We start from the raw sequence: 20,000 nt of genomic DNA on the forward strand, positions 1-20,000 counted from the left end.
CAATGACATCAAAGTCTATTCTGTGGTAAAAGGATCACCTTGGAATCTCAATTCTCATGAGATGACAGACACGTGGAAAATGAAGCAACAAAGGATGATTAGTGGATTATTAGTTAAATGCACTGATAGAACATGGATAAAGTAGATAAGTGAACAAAACCTCCACCAGTGTCAGAGCACCAGTCATCCTCAGATTGGGGGAATGTCCCTGTACTTACTGTAAGTCGCTCTGGATAAGCGTCTGCTAAATTACTAAATGTAAATTGGCTGTAAGGTGAAATGAGTCCATAGCGAGGCTGACAAGTCCCACAATGATGATGTCATCCCTCTAATTAAGCATTCAGCTGATTGGATCCTAAGTGCTGCATTACGCCACATGACAGATGATGATGTCCGGTCTAATTTATGCCCGCTTAGAACATCAATTCCTTCCAGAGTCCATTGCGGCACTTAGCCTATCTCTCTGGCAGTCAGTATTGATACACATAAAGCACACTGCTGCAGACTACTGCAATGCAGAACACAGCCTACTCATTAGGTTCACTCAGATACTCACACTTCTGTACCACAACTTGTTTTGTATTCATCATTAATGAAGTATTAATCTTCCTTTGACGAGATCGACTGTGTCCTCACCACTCCCTGTAGGGTCTGTCTATGTCCTGGTTTGTACCGTCTAAAACCCGGTGTGATCCTGTCTAGAACCTGAAGTCTCCTCACCTCTCCCAGCGTTCTCCGGCCGCTCGTCTCGTGTCTTGTCGTCGTCCGGCACGCTGCTGTCAGAGCCCTTCCTGCGGGACGCGCGGGCGCTGCGCTGTTGCTGTCCCGGGGAATGCTGGGAAAGCTGCTGGCCCTGCTGTGATTGGCTCTGATGCTGGGAGGCCACCGCCCCAGAGGAGGACTTGGGGGTGGAACCGGATGAGTTCATGACAGGTCTGGGGCTGTTGGCCTGCGCACGGGTGTAGTGACCCTGATGGTTGTTGTGACGATGCAAGCGTGCATGCACACAAATACACAAAAGGTTCACAGACACACAAAAACAAAACAAATATAGAGAAGATAAGAGACCGGAGTTAAGTTTGGGTGCCTGTACCAGGAACAGGAGTAGGGCTAGGTTCTGCCATAGGGAGTAAACAGTTCACCATCAACACCACCACAAATGATGCACACCCCAACAAAATACATGGGTGAACACAGTGAGTGCAACCATCCCTCCTCCACACTATCATAATCCATTATCAGAGAACATCCACGGGTCAGCTGGAAAGGAGAGTTCCTATGGCTTGTCCAATGGGGAAGCATCTCTCTGAGTCAGGGCCATCTCTGCCACCTGTCCTCTTATCTGATTGGGTCTTAGTGGCTGACCTTCAGCAGCTACAGAGTTACTAAATAGCCATGCTGCAAAGGACATGAACGAGGCTCTTTACCGACTCTACAACAATATTTAATATACTGCTGGATTAATGTAACTGGTGGTGTCCAACGCAGCACAGTCAACCCTTTCAAACAGGTAGCTAGCTAGCTGGTAGTTTAAATACCTATTTAAAACCAGTTAACTAGTTAGTCAACCAGTTAGTTAGCTAGCTAGTGGTTTGTTGTCCTAGTTTACACTAGTTGTACCCAGTTGTTAGTCAACCACTTGGCTAGTGTTTTGTTGGCCTAGCTGACACTAGTTTGATACCAGAGAACTAGTTAGTGAAGCAGTCAGTCAGCTAGCTAGCAGTGTGGGCTGGGGAGGGCTAGCGGCTATTGGCTAGCGGCCAGGTACCTGAGAGTTGGCTGTGGTCCCGCTGGGTCTCCCTCCCGTCGTCTGCTTGACAACAGAAGCCCCCCCATAAGTGTTCAAAACAACAAACACAAAGAAAGGAAAACACACACACCCAAACATACACACACACATACACACACACACACACACACACACACACACACACACAGAATACAAAATAAAAAAAACAAACAAGGTGGGACAAGGAGAGATCTTGTTAATGATAAAGGGACCAGTGATATGACTGATTTGATTGGCTCATCGATAGATTGGTTGGTCAATTGTTTGATCAATCTGTAGGGCAGGTGTTTCTTTAGAAGCAAACTAAGCACATAGGAACTTTACTTTAAAGCTCTAGAGACATACAGTATATACAGCAGGATTCCCAGCAGGCAGACAGACTGCACACACACACACACAGACATGCTTGCACATCTAGATACATCGACAGCAATGCGTGTACGTAGGGCAGCATCACACAGAAGCAGTAATCAGCACAGTTTGGAAATGGCTTTAATGTGCAAGAGAATGGCCAGCAGTCTGTGAGCACTGGATGCAGTGTGCATGTTTGTGTGTTCATCGAGAGCGGGGCACAAATATATGTGTTTGTGTGTGTTTACTCACGTGGGCGGAGTTACTGTTCTGGCTGGAGCGGGATCTGCGTCTGGAGGTGATGCCAATGTTTTCTCCTTTCAACAAAGAGTGGACCACGTCGTCCAGAAAGGTCATCTGTACCATGCCCGGGTCCACGTTCTGAGGTTCTAGTACCTGAGAGGAACCACACAGAACCAGAGGAACATGAGAAGGAGGGAGGGTGACAGGTGAGAGATGAAGAGGTACAGAGGAAGCCAGAGAAAGAGCAGGAGAGAGGGAGCCATTCGGAGAGAATGTGGGAGAGAGAGACAGCCGGAGGCAGAGGGAGCCGTTCAGGGTGGGTTTACCTGGTCATTCATCACTACCATGTTTCTGCTGAAGAGGTCGTGGTGCGTGATGATGCCTGTGAACCACTGAGTGGCCGAATCCTGTCTGTAAACTCTGACACGGTAGCCATTTAACGAATAGGGACCTGGAGGGAGAGAAAGAGGTGCACACACACACACACACGAGACATTAAGCTGCTGGAGCACACAGAGAGTTATATGGAGACCCAACCAAGAGAAAGAGATTTTCAAATGGGGCCCCGGCAGTTCCACCTACCTTGCATAAAAATCTCCTGAACCTTCTGGTCTTTGAGCCAGGCCTTCACCTCTTCATGGAGCTGTGGGTTGTCCCTCAGAACAGGGCTTAAGCTGTCCACCTCATCCTGCAACACACACACACACACATTCACATCAGAATAATACACACCCCTGTGCAACACACAGGTCAGAATAATAGATACACCTGTGAGATAAAAGTCAGTCAGTCTAAATCAAAGCGGAACACAATAGCATAGAAAGCACAATACCATTTTCAACAGAATGCCCCATCCCCGTTATCCTTCATAGCACTGTGTGATCGCCGGTGAGTGAATTAAAAGTGTCAGTTTCAAAAGCCTTCATCCATAAAGCAAAGGCCAGATGAGTATGTCTAGCTCAGCGATGAGACACATTTCAGTAGAGGGAATAATGAGTGTTCCTGTCTGTGTGATTAACTGTGTATGCTGTGAATCTGTGTGTGTGTGTGTACCTGTGGGAGTGTGTGCCTGTGTGTGTGTGTGTGTGTGCCTGTGTGTGTGTGTGCGTGTGACTGTGTGTGCCTGTGTGTGTGTGCCTGTGGGTGTGTGTGCCTGTGGGTGTGTGTGCCTGTGTGTGTGTGCCTGTGGGTGTGTGTGCGGAGTGTGATTATTGGACTGATCCCCCAGCTCTCTCCAGAGACGTGGTCTCTCTCTCTCTGCAGTGCTGTTTGATATGCTGAACAGCAGACACGCCGAGCCGCCCAGAGCTGGCCCAGGTTTCTCACGCAACCACAGGCAACCCATGCCTGCACACAGCAGCAGCTGATCCACACGCTGGGACTGAGAGAGCAACATCCACTGGTGCTGAGGCAGATTGAGGCATGGTGGAGACTGCTCATCATTCTCTTTCTACTCCACACCTTTATACACATGGGTGGATGGATGGAATTAGGCTCAATGTTGTCCTTTTGCCAATGTTCCTCAAAAGAAGTACCGGTAAGCAGTCTAGCTACAAAAATGAAATCGAACTAATTCAAAAAGAAAGAACATACAAGAGCTTGCCAGACTGCAAACCAAACTGCATATCTAATATCTAAACCACAAATATGACCAGTTGAGTTTATTCTCTTCGGTAAACAACCTCACTCCTACGCCTCAGGTCTGATAGAGGTGCATGTCACCAGGCTGAATCAGAACCATACACTATTACAGAGAAAGACAGAGAGGCAGGCTGAGAAAGGGTGTGTGTGTGTGTGCGGCAGCTATAACAGCAGCAGTGAGCTGCAGGGTTCAAGGAGGTCAGGCAGGGTGACAGGGATATCCGCCCACCACTTCCATTAATTGTTGCTGGTGATGAGGAGTGGAAAAAGCTCCGAGGGAGGGAGAGGAGGGAGAGGAGGGAGAGGAGGTTTGGTGGGCTGTTTGCACGCCCCAGGCCTCGGTCACCTCCCTGAGAAACAAGTTTAATCTCAGAGGACACATAGTCCTGTCTGGTGACTTCATCTAGCAGGCTTGGGTGTTGCACAAGCGCACGCACACACACATCCACGTGTGTATGGAAATTGGAAACTGACACACTTTAACAGCCTACATTCCCACACTAGCAGCCACTAGCTAGAGATGTGTGGTGAATACCTCTATGACAAAAACAGCAGTGGTGCAACGACCTAGTCAAGGTCAGTTATCATCTGAGTCCAGCCCAGGGGGGGTGTGTGTGTGTGTGTGTGTGTGTGTGAATACGTGTAACCACTCTTGATGACTAGCTGTGTCTGTCGCTGTGAGGCGAGGAGGGGGGAGGGTGGGGGGGAAGGGGGAGAGTAAGACTGAACAGTAAACAGTGCTGTTTCCTCTTTCCTGCCATCTTGCCTTTGTGTTTTTCACACACTGGCCTTTCAGCAGAAACACCGCATCTTCTCTCTGCTGCTATTTCAGGATGCGAGAAGGGGGGGGAAGCGGAGAGCGAGGGAGGAGGGAGCAGCATGATTTATTCATTGACCTGCAGGTTGAATCCCTCCCTCCCTCCCTCCCTCCCTCCCTCCCTCCCTCCCTCCCTCCCTCCCTCCCTCCCTCCCTCCCTCCCTCCCTCCCTCCCTCCCTCCCTCCCTCCCTCCCTCCCTCCCTCCCTCCCTCCCTCCCTCCCTCCCTCCCTCCCTCCCTCCCTCCCTCCCTCCGTTAATCCTGCAGTGCTTCCTAGCAGCTGTCAGAGGGAGCGAGGGAAAGAAAGCGATGGAGAGGGAGAGCGCGTGAGAGAGAGCGAGCAAGAGGAAGAGAGAGAGAGGGAACAGGAGAGGTGAAGCAAGAACCTCGTCCTCCTCCTCCCGTACACACCCATCAGCCGATGCTTTCATCTGACACGGCGCCATCAAACCACATCTGACCTAACACGTCTCTCGGTCTCGCTGTCTACGTGGTGTAGCTGCATCCGTGGCGTTCCCCCTACCCTAAATAAGTGCCCTACATCCTCGTGTGACACATCTCTAGGTGCAACCAGAAGAAAAACCCTCTCCTCGGCAGGGTGCCATGGACGATTGCCTCAGCGTTTTCGGTCCCGTTTTGTTCGACATGCAAATCCCCTCGGTGACGTGGCCACTGTTTGCCGGGGCGAGGTCATGGGGTTCAGGGACCGTCGGAGCTGGGCTGCTTGGAGGGATTTCTTGCACAAAGCTACGTGGAAGACAGTCACAACGTCCCTGCCGGATAACTGACAGATGTGTCTCAATCTGTCACTAACTGCGTGGGCTAATCTCCCTGCCAGCCCCCCCCCCCCCCCCCACCTCCTAGCTTCAACAAAAACGTGTAGGTGTAGAAACACACAAATATACCCTGGTGAAGGGCAGAGCAGATGTGGACCTGCTGTGCTCTGCCCCCTCCCCCCGCCCTGCATCCCTCCCTTCATCTATCAGTTTAATGGCAGTGATCCGGGGTTTTCCACCCGGCGGAGCAGAGAGGTAGACAGAGGAACACTGAAGGGTGGAGTCTCTCCTCCCCACTGGGATCCCAATGACTTCCAGATCTCACTCTGACCCAGAAAAACAGGCCTCCTTCTCTTTCTCCCTCCCTCCCAGACACAGGAAGACCGGGAGCGGTCAGGGTGCGTGTTCGTGTCATTTGACCGAATAACTGTGACCAGGGCTAGCGAGAGCGGGTACGATTCTTGTGTGTAGAGTACCAGACAGCCCTGGGATCTCTCCCGTAGGTCCTGGACACTGCAGCACAGAACCATCTTTGAGCTCGCTCGTTACAGAGCTGCAGCCAGCCAATCGGTGCGTCCGAGGAGCGTTCGCATCACTGCACACACAAAGCGGCCATGCAAGCTACGCATGCAAACACCCATTCTGGAGGATCAGATTAGTTATGGCTCCACTAAACACTGGTGACCCTCACACCCATCCAGATGATGTAGAGCACGCTCGCCTGTCTTAATGACACACACACACACACACATTCTGCAGTAGTATTGACACTCTCACACGCACACAGCAGTCTTATTTACAACCTGCTGAGTGAATACAAATGAGGACTCCAGGCCAAGCTGCCCCCATAAAGACTAAAAGGTTAATGATTCACCTGTCATATAAACGAGTCAGTCAAGTCCAGTTGAATGGACGCCTACAGTGACTAGGACCTGGAGGTGTATTTGATACATAACACATAATCCACATCATTTGGATTGTGGAAAGAGACACTGAGCCAAGGAGACAGAGGCTATAGGCCCAAGCCCAGGACACCACTACAACAGAGACCGTCCACATGACGGAGGGATCCAATTAGCATTCCGGTCCTCAGCTCTCCTTTGCTGTGAACACTGCTCAAATAATGGGGAGGGGGAGGGTCGTGTGTGTGGGTGTGTGTGAGTGAGTGAGAGTGTGTGTGTGTCTCCTCTCTCCGTCCCCTGCATTCAGCGTTCATGTCCACAGACAGTGTGGTTCCCTGTGGTGATTCACAGCCCAGGACCTGGCTGGCAGGATGTAAGCCTCAAGGTGACAGCGGAGGGGACACAAAGAGGAGGAGCAGGAGGGGGGGGTGACTTTATCCCACATGGAGGACATGACTCCAGCCCCATTCCACGCTGACCCAGGAAGTATACTCCGGCTTGTAAAAAAAAAAATATATATTCTAAATGCAAATCATTTCAGGATGTAGTTGTGTGTAGAGGACAGAAAAAGAGAAAGAGAGGGGGGGCAAGACAGAGGGAGAAAGAGATAGAGAGATAGCAGGAGAATGCAACCATTTGAACATGGTTGAAATCCCCAGATGTAACAGTAATGCCAGACGTGTGGAGAAGACACAGAAGGTCAGGGAGGAGACAGAACAAATTCATCAGTGCAGGAGAAGCGTTACCATGGCAGCGGCCAGCTAGCGACATGGGTGGGAGGGACAAAGTGATGGGGTGAGATGAGGCGAGGCTTGCGTCAGAAAGGAGAGAGAGAGAGAGAGAGAGAGAGAGAGAGAGAGAGAGAGAGAGAGAGAGAGAGAGAGAGAGAGAGAGAGAGAGAGAGAGAGAGAGAGAGAGAGAGAGAGAGAGAGAGAGAGAGAAGAGGTACAATCTACTACTGCTACTAACATCCACCAACCGCAGGCCCTCTGTTAAAACGCTGTTGCCTTGGAGACACCGTTGCCATGGCAAACAACGCAAAATCACCACTGGTCCACCTCAGTGGAATCACAGTGGTGAGGATAGGAAGTACAAAAAGGAGGGTCTGGTTGACTAAGATCCACGTTTCCTCTCATGTAGCCTACCTTCGCCTTCACTACGATACCTTTTATCACCCAGCTCAGAGACGGGCCTACAGCTCTGTAATTCAGAGATCCTCACACAACCATTTAGCTGTCAGCATATGATGCCACAACCACAGAGAGCCTGCCTGCCTGCCTGCCTGCCTGACGGCCCAGCTGGAGAAACCATCCACAGACTATCACATACACGCTGTTTAGTGACGGGACCATTTGTTCCCATGACAACAGCTGAGCGAGCGAGCCAGTATGTGAAAGTGGCTTGTTGCCGGGGTGATGTCATAAATGTTCTGTGTATCCTGGCAGAGAGAGGGGGTGAGGATGAGGGTTGGGGGGTGGGGCTGGGGGGGTGAGGATGAGGGTTGGGGGGTGGGGCTGGGGGGGTGAAGGTTGTTGCTGGGGTGTAATTCTACACTGGGGTTACAGTGTGTGTTGTTGCGACAGTAATAGGATCTACAACCAGGCCCTAGCAGCCCTGGTGTCAGGCTAAATGTAACACAGACCATGTGTGTGTGTGTGTGCGTATGAACATGGCATGTTGCTACGGCAATGTGATACTATGTGTGTGTGGGTGTAGAATGTCAGCATGAGGAAGTGTGTGTATTGGCTTGCTATGCATTCGTGTATCGGAGAAGTAAAAAAAAAAGTGTGTGTGTTGTGTGTGTGTTTACGCGAAGTAAAGTGTGTCAAAGAGAAACAGTGTGTGTGTGGGTGGGAGTGTGTACTTTGGTGTGTGTTTATGTGTGTCAGGACACAGAGAGGGTGCTTTGTTTATGGCTTTCCAGGCAACGCCATCAAGTTTCTGGAGAGAGTTGCTGTCAGCTGCAGATCGCTGAAGGACTGTGTGTGTGTGTGTGTGTGTGTGTAGGCCCAAGCCTAGCTCAGAGATAACAGCTGCAGATCCCCCCCCCCCCCACCCCTTCCCACCCCTAGCTCCCTCCCTCCTCTCACCCCAGTCATCCCCCAGCCGTTATAGAGATAATCTGTCGAATACTGGCCCACATACACACACACACACACACATATGAACACAGCCACCCACACTCTCAAACACATAGTAGAGGGACCACAGAACCTAGTATCACTATAATTGCCTGTCCCAACACTGCCAAATGAGATGAGAGGGACACAGTCTACTTAGTGAGTGTGTGTGTGTGTGTGTGTTGAGGGCGTCACTATTAAGCCCAGAGGTAAGACAATTACAATACTACTACTGCTGCTGCTATTCATGGTGCTGTATGTAGGCCAACAGGATCCAACAAGCTGCTCTCACAGTTCCTGACAGCTAACACTGGGGCTATTGTTTAAAAGGGAGTAGCAGATTTGCTGGCCCTTCAGTGGCTTTCCCCTCTGCGTGCATGTGTGTGTGTGTGTGCTAAGACTGAGTCAGCACCCAACTGTATTAATCCACCTCAAATTCCCCCAAACGAAAGCGCTAACAACTTCTGCCCTACGACACAGCGCACACCGACACACACTGAAGCATTTCTTCGCTAACCCAACACGCCGCCACCTCCACCGCAGTCCACCATGCCCAGGCTCGGCTGAGACGACCGATGGGCTTTCTAAAAACAGTGACTTCTTTGTAGCGTTCATGCCAAACAGATTGCGCCTCCCCCCCTTCCCCCGCCTCCCCCCTCCCCCTCCTTCTGGCCCTGCGGAGGGGCACGGCGCAGGCTGAGCAGCCCTTCACTAGCCCAGCAGGCAGGATGTGAGGAAGGCTGTGCGGTCGGGTTCCGTCGGTCTGTCTGGCCTGCCCCCTGTCCTCCCGACAAGGCAAGGATCACAAGCGCCGTCGTGGCAACGCTGCTACTCTGCGGAACGTCTGTGGGATTCTGGAGTGAGGTCACCCCCTTCCTGCGGTGGTGATGTCATGTGATATTCCAGACCAGCCCCAGGGTCAGGGGTACATAGTGGGGACCGTCGAGGAATGTCTCGGACAGTCCTGCGGGTCTCCCATACAGCCTGGTGTGTTTCACATAATGGCCCGTCTGTGTGTGTGTGTGTGTGTGTGTGTGTGCAAGCGCCAGTCCATGGTTGGTTGTCCATCAGATATGCGTTGGGGATGGAGGGTGGAGCCTTTTCCTACCGGCACCAGCTGTTCTCACACACGTGTGACATTAATCACGAGCACCGGCTGTCACAGAGCTGCTGTGTGTGTGCTGTGTGCTGTGTGCTGTGTGCTGTGTGCTGTGTGCTGTGTGCTGTGTGCTGTGTGCTGTGTGCTGTGTGCTGTGTGTGTGTGTGTATGATTTGGAAGCCACTGTGGTCATCTCTGAACAGGGCAGGGCCTGAGGAGAGATCAGTAATCTGCCTTGTCGGCTGCGGTTGGTGTCGATACTGCAACATGACCCAGTGTTTGGGCTGCTACACCCAACCATGACTGAGTGGTCCTGGTGGTGGAACGTTCCTCTGAGTGAGAGTGACTTCCCCATCCTAATCTTTGTTCATGATCCTAACTACAGAGACTCACACACTGAACAGTGTACGGAAGCGGGCGCACACACACACACACACACAAAGGGCACCTTTGTTCACCCCGTCCAGCCTGTCTCCTTGTACAGATGTGTGGGTGAGTCACAGTGTTTGAATATATTCAACTCTAACGTGACCATGTGCGCACACGTGTGGGGTGTGAGATTTCAATCAGGACTGTGTGTGTGTGCTAGACGCGCATGTGTCCTTGTTTGGAGTGCACGTTTGTTGTTGTTTCGCCGTGCACAAGTGTGTGTGTGTGTGTGTGTGTTACATACGAGTCAGTATTGAGTGTGCTCTCCTATGAAATGACTCACAGAGGCCAGCCGCTCATGTGCAGAGAAACCAGAGGAGGATGCTAATGGGGAAATGACACACTGCAGCAGGAAGCGACAACGACACTCCTTCAGTCCAAAACACCAGCAGCCTCGCACTGACAACCCTTCCACACCAACAGACACTCTCCTCGTTAGAAATGCAGACTAGCCAAAGACAATAGGCTGGAAAACAAATAGCAGATAATTGGCTGCACCATACGGAGTTCATTACACAATATAAAACCATCTAACACAACAACAACCCGGGAAAAAAAGGGATCCAATGATCCTGTCTGTCATTGATAAAACACCTACACACAGAGACACACCCACACACCCACACAGACACCCACACAGACACACACAGACGTAACACACAGACACACACACAGACACCCACACAGACACACACACAGACACCCACACAGACACACACAGACACCCACATAGACACCCACAGACGTAACACACAGACACACCCGCTGGCCTAACTCCATTCTCTCCCGCTGTCAGGATGTTCTATTCTCGTCTATATTGTTTCTAAACAAACAGAGGGAGAAGGTGTTTAATTCCCTGACAGATGGCATTTCATTAGGGGTTTCAACAGGATGGAAGGAGGCACAAGATGCTGGGGTTCTACTGGTCTAATGAGTGTAAATCTAGCCTGAGTAGAGTACTAGCACAGTGACGGGCCCATCTGCCTCTCTAGGGTGCCTATCAGACCACTCGACACTTCCCACAATGCTCTCTCTGCCTCTCTCTGCCTCTCTCTTTGCCTCTCCCTCTTCCTCTCCCTCACAAATCAAAAAGGTGCAAGTATGTGTGTGACCTTTGTGTGTATCCAGTGTGTGTCCAGTGTGTGTGTGTGTCCAGTGTGTGTGCCCGGGTGTCTCTCCCCTCACCTGGTAGAGCTGGTAGGCTCCGTCGTCCGTGAGGAAGTCCAGCTGTCTGTCGGAGAAGAACTCCACTGCAGTGCTGGAGGCCAGAAGAGCCTTGCCCACCAGAGGCTTGAAGGTCTGCAAGAAACACACACAGCACACATTAGGAACCTGTCAGTGGAGAGGGCGTTCAACATAGGTGGTTATCACGGTACTGCGGTACAAAAAGGAAGGTCGAGAGAGAGAAGAGAGAGAAGAAGAGGGGGGGAATGAGAGAGAGAGAGAGAGAGAGAGAGAGAGAGAGAGAGGGCAGAGTGAGATAAATTAATAAATGAATGACTGGAGGAAGGCTGACAGATCAAAGGCAGCATGTGTGACTTTGATGTGCCTCTCTTCCTCTATCTCCCCTTCCACTCAGACACACACACACACACACACACACACACACACACACACACACACACACCCCACAGGCTCCCTATCCATCTGATGTCACTGTCTATCAGTCTGAGCTCAGCTGCAGAGATGAGAGTCAGAACAGCCATGCTCAAATGAAACCTAGGAAACTAAAAACATAAGAACACTGTGTGTGTGTGTATGTGTCAATAGGTTTTAAATCGAGACCGGCTTCAACATGTGCAGACCACAGTCTAAATGGTCTGAGATCAGGGTTTAATCTTGCAGTATGGAGCTCCTAGTTTAGTCTGAACTAGGCCTGTGTGTACACGGCTGTGTGTGTTTGCTCTCCAGGGGTTCCATATCCTGACCCCTCCACAACCCAGGGGTCAAGAGTCACCCAAAACCATCTGATCATTACAACAGGAAGTGGGAGTTTAGACAGGTCACTGTGTGGCTGGCCTCTGTGTGTGTGTGTGTGTGTGTGTGTGTGTGTATGTGTGTGTGTGTGTGTGTGTGTGTGTGTGTGTTAGATGCATCTGAGTGAGTGTGCAGAAGTAGTCAGATGGTGTTAAACTGTGGTAACACTTCCTCTTCTCTCCTCTTCACATGATATGAAGGAAACTACCAGGATGTGAAAGTTTACAGCACTCAGACTGTAGACTCATTAAGAGTCTATAAATATAACTGAGTCATCTCTACTGCAGAGTAAACTATGAGGCCAGGGCTGCGTTTCCTGATAACGATGGATCGTAGCAACGATCGAGCAAAAAATGAAACCATTGATATTTCTTACGTGCGTTTCCCAAACATGCTCGTAAGGAGTAGGCTAATCTATGCACTTTCAACACATTTTCAAGAGACACTTTAGCTACGATGTCTTTGGGAACGGCCCGTAACACTAAGATTTGTCGTACGATGGATTCTCAGTCAACTTAGGCTTGAGCCCAGCTCAAGACGGTAGAGCTTTGCAGTGACATGCGGATCCGAGAGAGACCACCAACACTAAAGACTGGTCTTGTATGTCAACATCTATCTAAACCAACAAACTGACATGACCTAACTGGATAAGCAGGTTTAGACACTGAAGCTCTCATAGTCAACGAGGACTAAATCAGCAGGGTTGAACCAAGGACACGCATGTCTGTTCACTTTCTCTTCCCATCTTATCATTCACTCTCCTCTCCTCTCCTCTCCTCTCCTCTCCTCTCCTCTCCTCTCCTCTCCTCTCCTCTCCTCTCCTCTCCTCTCCTCTCCTCTCCTCTCCTCTCCTCTCCTCTCCTCTCCTCTCCTCTCCTCTCCTCTCCCTGCCCTTCCCTTCCCCTCTCCTCTCCTCTCCTCTCCTCTCCTCTCCTCACCTCTCCTCTCCTCTCCTCTCCTCTCCCCTCCCGTCCCGTCCCCTCCCCTCCCCTCCTAGCTTCCCCCCCTTTCCCCTCCTCTTCTCTACCAGACACACAGCTCTATGCGCTCAGCCTCCATCTGACTTTTCTAGGACAGATAAATTTAGAAACACAGAGAGCTAGCGGGAGGGGAGAGAGAGAGAGAGAGAGAGAGAGAGAGAGAGAGAGAGAGAGAGAGAGAGAGAGAGAGAGAGAGAGATAGAGAGAGAGAGAGACAAAAAGAGATACACAAGAGCAAAAGAGGGAGGGGAGAGAAAAGAGAAGGAAAGTTTGTGCTGTCCTGTATACATCAATCCAAATTGGGTTGTGACTACTCGTCCTGTGTGCTGTACTGGCTATTAGTCCAGTGTCACGGGGAGGGCAGATGGGACTTCCTTAGTGGACTGACATCAGTGAGGCTCTGCATAAGAATGTCAAGGACAGTGTTTGTACTTGTGATGTTCCAAATTGACAGTGATGAACAGTAGCGAATCATTTGTAGTGTGTGTTGGGGCTGTGCAGTGTGATCCCTGGTCTCCACTGGTCTCATCCCTCTCTCAGGAGAGACTGGACTGTTCGGCATCCCGATGAAGATGACCGTTCTTCTGCGTCAGCCCTCGATAACAAAGACAGGCACACACACACACACACACACAGTCTTGCACTTCCAAAACGGGGTCACATCTGCCTCAAACCAACGAGGGAACACCTCCCTGTCACAACGTGTTGTCAGACAGACCGTGCAGTACAGTCTGTGCACCCTCAATATGTCTCCAGAAACACAACACACGCTTTCATGTTTGGGGGTGTTCGGAGAAAGCAGAGCTGACTGTCTTGGCAGCAGACAAAGCCTCGTCTTCCAAACATGGTCCTCCCTTCTCCCCGCTAGACTAGGAGTCTGGTCCTGGGGAGCACAACTGGAACAGTCATTCCCCAGTAAATATTTGATGTGGCTGAGTGCAGTGGAAGGTAAAGGAGAGGAGAGGCTGGAGCTCATGCATAGCTAAGTAACCTGGAGGTCCTCTTGGATGGGCTGTGTGTGTGTGAGAGAGAGAGAGAGAGAGAGAGAGAGAGAGAGAGAGAGAGAGAGAGAGAGAGAGAGAGAGAGAGAGAGAGAGAGAGAGAGAGAGAGAAAGAGAGTGTGTGTGTGTGTGTGTGTGTGTTGGGCTTCATCCTCCTCTGAAATGTCTCTACTGCCAGGGGGGAAACAGGAGGCTCCTATCTGATGAAGGTCATGGTGGAGCAGAGCTCTGGTTACAAATGCACGCGCGCACACACTGGACCACACATACACACACACACACACACACACACACACACACACACACAGCCTGTCTCTCTCTGACTGGCTCTTCACAACCACACAGTGACTCACACACACAGACACAGGCTGCGAGAACCAGACATTCACGCCCACAAACGCACGCATACAAACAACACAAACAGTGCTGTCTTAACCACGGGATACAGCCCATCTGGCCCTGTGTGTATTCAGCGTGTAGTGTTCTATTACAATGTTTTCATCATTCAAGACCAGTTCAGGTGTGTGTGTGTGTATGTGTGACGAGGCTGGGTACTGTAGATAAACAGTTCCCAGGCTTAGATCCCACAACCTGGGCCCATCTCAGCGTTGCAGGTCCATTTGCAGAAGAGCTTAATAACAGGACACTTGTTTCCCTTTAAAAAGAGCTGGCTGCAGTCTGAAGCAACCCAGGCCAGGTGGACAAATAGCTCAGGAGGACTGGAGGCCGAGCCCGGGCACACTACGACACACTGTCACACCGCAATGTCAAGGACACGGGCGCCTAATGGCTGTGTGTGTGTGTACACTTGCAGGCTAGGCCATGCTTTGAGACTCCTCTCTACTCCTCATGAGAGACACAAAGCAGCCACTGTGTCCACAAGAAGGAGAGATAGAGGCAGGGAGACAGAGGGAGGAAGAGCGAGTAACTGTCACAGAGGCACACCCAAACAGAAGGGGGGGGGGGGGGGGGCTGTGCTTCTGAGCTCCACATTCCTCTGCTATGAGAACAAGCATGTCTCCTGACAAGAGTTCCCGAGCAGACCAGAGCAGGACTGAGACCACAGGAGAGGACGCCTCCTCTCATACTGGCTCATATCCTTTCATAGAGAGATGGGGCAAATTCATCAGCTATGCAATCACATGAGTGAAAGCGTTGATTGATACTGCACACACACACACACACCCACATACACTAACACAGTCTACAGGCGCACACCTACCCACATGAGATCAAAACAAACAGCCCCCAGCCATCAGATTTCTTTAACCAATTCAATCAAGGGTCAAACCACAAGCAAGGACAACGAGAAGAATAGCTTCAAAGACTGAACCCACTGCGGTATGAGGCTGTGTGTTGGTGTGTGTGTGTGTTGGTGTGTGTGTGTGTTGGTGTGTGTGTGTGTGTGCGCGTGCACTTCCAAATAGCAGCCGTCTCTCTTTTTTCCTTCCTGGTATAATTAGAAACAGACTCTGCACAGTGCTGCATTGAAGCTCTGCTGGCTAAGTGGGTCATAGTGCAGGCTGCCTCCCCTCCATCTGAGAAACACCCCCCCCAACACACACACACACACACACAGCTAGCCCCCCCCCCCCCCCCACACACACACACACACGGTCAATCATTCCCTCACACACACGGGACACAGTAGACCATACAGAACACACCCACGGTGGATCAGATTCGCCAGGTTGCCATGGAGGTGTCCAGGCTCTCTACCAGAGGGTTCTAGTCTCTGTCAGCAATGCACACACACACACACACACACACACACACACACACCTGCGCATACACACACAACACTGTATGTGACAGTACGCCACATACGTCAACAGATCATATGGGACCTTCAAAAACAACACTTGTCTGCACAACAACGCAATCCGTCAGCACCCACGACCACATCCCTACAGAGACACCACCGCCCTAACCTCAAGACAAACAGGTGAGCCAGCAGACACAACTGGAGCTGTACTCCTGGACACCAGCCATGTCATTCCTGAGTGTCTGTCCATAATAAAGGATGCGCACAGTCTAATATGACTAAGCGCTGGTCCACAGCGAGCCGAGTCCGGGCCTATAGCACACTCAACATAGAGAAGTCTCCACATTTGAATAGAGGCTGTTGAGAGCAGACTCCAACACAGGCTTCTTCATGCAGAAGCCGTAGGAGGGGACAGTGGCTCCAGTAGGCTAGATGTTGTTCTGGAAAGTGCCATTCACATCGTGTGGAGAAGAGGGGAGCCTGGCACTCCCTGTTCTGCAGTGGAGTATTTTTGGGGACGGGAGGCACGAAGCGCTAGGTTGACCAGACACAACACAGCCTCTGAGAGTGTGGACGTCTGTGAGTGTGTGTGGGAGTGTGTGTGTGTCTGTGGTACAGGCAGAACAGGAAGCACAGACATATAAAAGCGAGGCTATCTTTAGAAAACAGCTTTGGCTACGGTTCAGCTATGGAGTTACATAGTGTTCCATAACATCAGCAGGTTAGAAACCCCCCCAGAACAGGACTGAGGTAAAAGCTACATACACGTAGAAGACCAAATGACCACAGAGATCTCCCTAGGTTAATAGCGGTTTGTTAGTAGCTTGAACCACAAAAGTTAAACTCCCCCCCAAAATTACTGTTTTACAACAGCAAATTACCTAAAAATAGATGAATGAGTTTTAAGAGAGAAAGCTAAAGTTACCTCGCTGGCGTTTCAGAGTCTCCGGAATGAGAGGAGCGGAAAAACAGGAACTGTTCACCCACGTACTGTCCAGACTAGCGTGGGGAACAGATGAGAGAGAAAGCGAGAAAAGAAAAAGAGAGAGAGAGGTGTTTCTCCTCCTCCGTGGCGTCTTGTGCTGGGTCGAGTGCGAGCCAAGCTCAGAGAGCAGACTGTCCCTGGCAGACCACGAGCTACACGGCAGACATTTTAACTGCCTGACAAAAACAGGGGCTGACGCAGAGAGAGAGAGAAAGAGAGAGAAGCTGGAGACACCGCACTGGCTCGCTCGCTCAGTCAATCTATCTCCCTCCCTCTCTTTCCTCTCTCGCTCTCTCTCTCGCCCCTTTCCTCTTTCCCGCTCTCTCCCTCTCTCTCTTACTCCCTCCCTCTCCCTCTCCCTCTTTCTCTCTCTCTCTCCCTTTCTCTCTCTTTCCCCCTTTCTCTCTCCCTCCCTCTCTCACTCACTCCACTCTCCCTCCCTTTATGTCCTTGCTTCTCGCTTTCGCACAGACACACACTCCCCCCTCCCTCCCTCCCTCCCTCTCTTCCACTCTCCTTCTCTCCAATCTCCCTCTGTTCGTCTGTGTGCCCGACTCTCTCCCAGGGCAGATTATTATTCAGTCTTTGTCATCATCAGAAGCTTCCAGCAGTAGCAAAGTCACGAAGAGATACAGAAAGACACAGAAACCAGACCAGACCAGACCAGTACAGACCAGTACAGACCAGTAAGGACCAGTAACAGTAAGGAACAGTAACAGTCCAGAAGTCACCCTCGGTTCTGAATGACTTTTATATAAAGATCTGGATCAGTGACAGAGCCTTGTCTCTAGGGATTTGTTATACAACATGGTTCCTCTCTCGATATATCTCTACGACATGTGTGTGTGTTGCTTTACAAAGGACGAGTCCCAAGCCGTGTTGGTCAGTCAGCTCGCTCGCTGCAGACAGTTAGAAAGAGAGGAGGATGGGAGGAAGGCGAGAGCCAGATGAGGGCATCAGAAGCAGGGGAGAGTGGTGGGTGTCTAACTAATGCCTCCATCACAGGTGTTTAGGAGAGGAGAAGAGGGAGGAAGCGGGGAGGGCAGAGAGGAGAGGAGTCACGTCTAGAATGACTCACTCTGTGGGAGTGAGTGTGTGTGTGTGTGTGCGTTGTCTGGCCTGGTTAGTCATCTGGAGGGCGGGTCAGAACTCAAACGACACGGAAACCACAGAGACACAGCAGGTTAAAACTAAAGGCTACCAGTATACCACAGCTCTGTTATTCCACACAGTTGGTATTGTAGAAGCAAGCTAGATAGCACAGACAAAACAGAGGCACTCGGAAAACACACGGACACATACAGACACACACACACAGGTCTGTTCTGCAGCACTGTCTTAGTTGTTGGCAGCAGTGGAGTCGTGCCCGCAGAGCTCCAGCTGTCATGCCAGGCTGATCAGACCACAGTCACACTGCCTGGGCCTGGGGAACTAAACACTACACCTAGATACACACACACACACACTAACCCACAATACTACCCCACACACACCCCGACCTTCTACGGACTGTGATTCAATGATGTGACCTGCCTGTGTAGTAACAGTTAGACCAGCTAGTGAAGGCCAATTAGGTTTCTACACAGATCTTCATCCAGGATGGGTGATATCCTACTGCATCAGCACCCAGTCCACCCCTCATCCTACACAGATAGACAGTATCTAGTGTGGGGTGTTCCATGAAGAGAACAGCCCAGACAGGCAGATATATGGACGTTAGGGAGTGGGAGGGTAGGAGAGAAGGTCATATCTGAACGGTGAGCCTGGCTGGCAGGCAACACTCTTCATCTGCCTCCCCGATCAATATCACTGTGGTGTGGTTCCATTCTCACTTACAGTGTGTTTGAATAGTGCCAAGGAGCTAATCAAACGTACAGCATGAGAGAGAGACAGCCCAGCGTTTCCTTCACGCCAGCACACAAGTATTGTGACGTGCCGTGCGACTCCAGCGAATAGCGTTTCTCCTTTGTGGGCTTTGAACGGCGAGACACAGATTGTTTATCTAGGCCATCGTAGCGTAACATCACATCAGATCACCTCATGTGTGTGTGTGTGTGTGAGAATAGCCTATGAGACACAGAGACAACGTTATGTAAGACAGGGCAGCATCCCAGTCAGATGTGATCAAGACTAAAGGCCATCATCCCAGAGTGTGCAGCAGCAGCAGCAGACCATGGGGCCCTGAGAGCCCACAGGCAGGACGGCCACACGTCAAGGAGCCTCGAAGATTTCCCCGGCACAAAGGAGAAGAAGACAAGTTGATTTCTGTTGTTCTTTGTTTTTCTTGATCTCAGCTCTATCTGAGAACTCTAAATCAATAATTTAGGAGAGCAGAGAGGATGAGAGGAGGGGAGGGGAGAGGATGGAGTCTAATCTGGCTGACAGCTGGTACTACAACACACACAACCGGTCCAACACACACACACACACAAATGACCCGGGAGTAATTGGCTCAGGTTCTCCCCAGCGGGGGTGTTTATCATTAACCTTATCCAGCCTGGGGCCACCATGTCCTTCTTCAGCCCCCCTGGCCTGCTCCACTATGAGCTGTATAGATGTCTGCCACACTGGGCCTGACTGCCTGGTCGTAAGACTGGCTGGCGGGGGTGTCTGACTAGCTGGGTGCCTGACTGACTGGTGAAGAACACAAAACGGATCTTTGAGCCTGACTTTCATTTTTCAGCCAGTGGCATTGTGAATGGGCTGGCTCAAGTTCAGAGCCACTCATTCATGTAAATAAGAGCGGCGTTAAGTCTATATGTTTAGTGTGCTGGTGCATTACAGTAAGTCCCTCACTGCGTGGCTGAGGAGTTGACCCCAGATCACGCCACTGATCCACAGCTAGTCATCTGACCTCCACAATCCCTTGCTATCCTACAGCACCTGTCTGGCTGCCAGCCTTCCCCTGCCGTCCTCCCTCTCCCTGCCCCTCCTGCCTCTCTCCTCTGCAGTAATACCCCGGTCTCCATCTGCCTCTCCTGACCAGGATTAAAGCCTGGCTATTGTCACACAGACTGAGACCTGCAGAGCGCCCTACACACACACACACGCACACATTAAGCCATATTCTGTCAACGGCTATGAGTCCGACCTGATAATAACAGGAAAACAGACACACTAACGAG

At 50.9% G+C, this 20,000-nt stretch overlaps 1 protein-coding gene across 6 annotated transcripts in view; it reads right to left on the bottom strand.

Annotated features, from left to right (window-relative positions):
• Positions 1-20,000, bottom strand: part of jmjd1cb (jumonji domain containing 1Cb) — an 83,224-nt gene that overhangs the window by 19,696 nt on the left and 43,528 nt on the right. For 2 of the 6 annotated variants that reach the window (XM_084669707.1, XM_084669704.1), the window contains exons 3-8: positions 11,353-11,466; positions 2,966-3,071; positions 2,710-2,834; positions 2,393-2,536; positions 1,769-1,810; positions 721-970 (exon numbers count right to left, since the gene is read on the bottom strand). In XM_084669707.1, coding sequence (XP_084525833.1) covers positions 721-970; positions 1,769-1,810; positions 2,393-2,536; positions 2,710-2,834; positions 2,966-3,071; positions 11,353-11,466 — 781 coding nt within the window. Of the gene's footprint in view, positions 1-720; positions 971-1,768; positions 1,814-2,392; positions 2,537-2,709; positions 2,835-2,965; positions 3,072-11,352; positions 11,467-20,000 lie in introns of all 6 variants that reach the window. The other 4 variants (XM_084669703.1, XM_084669702.1, XM_084669708.1 and 1 more) reach the window with 2 other exon arrangements.

Source organism: Hypomesus nipponensis, chromosome 13 (assembly GCF_054491055.1).
Source record: "Hypomesus nipponensis isolate SF chromosome 13, ASM5449105v1, whole genome shotgun sequence".
NCBI classification, from domain to species: Eukaryota; Metazoa; Chordata; class Actinopteri; order Osmeriformes; family Osmeridae; genus Hypomesus; species Hypomesus nipponensis.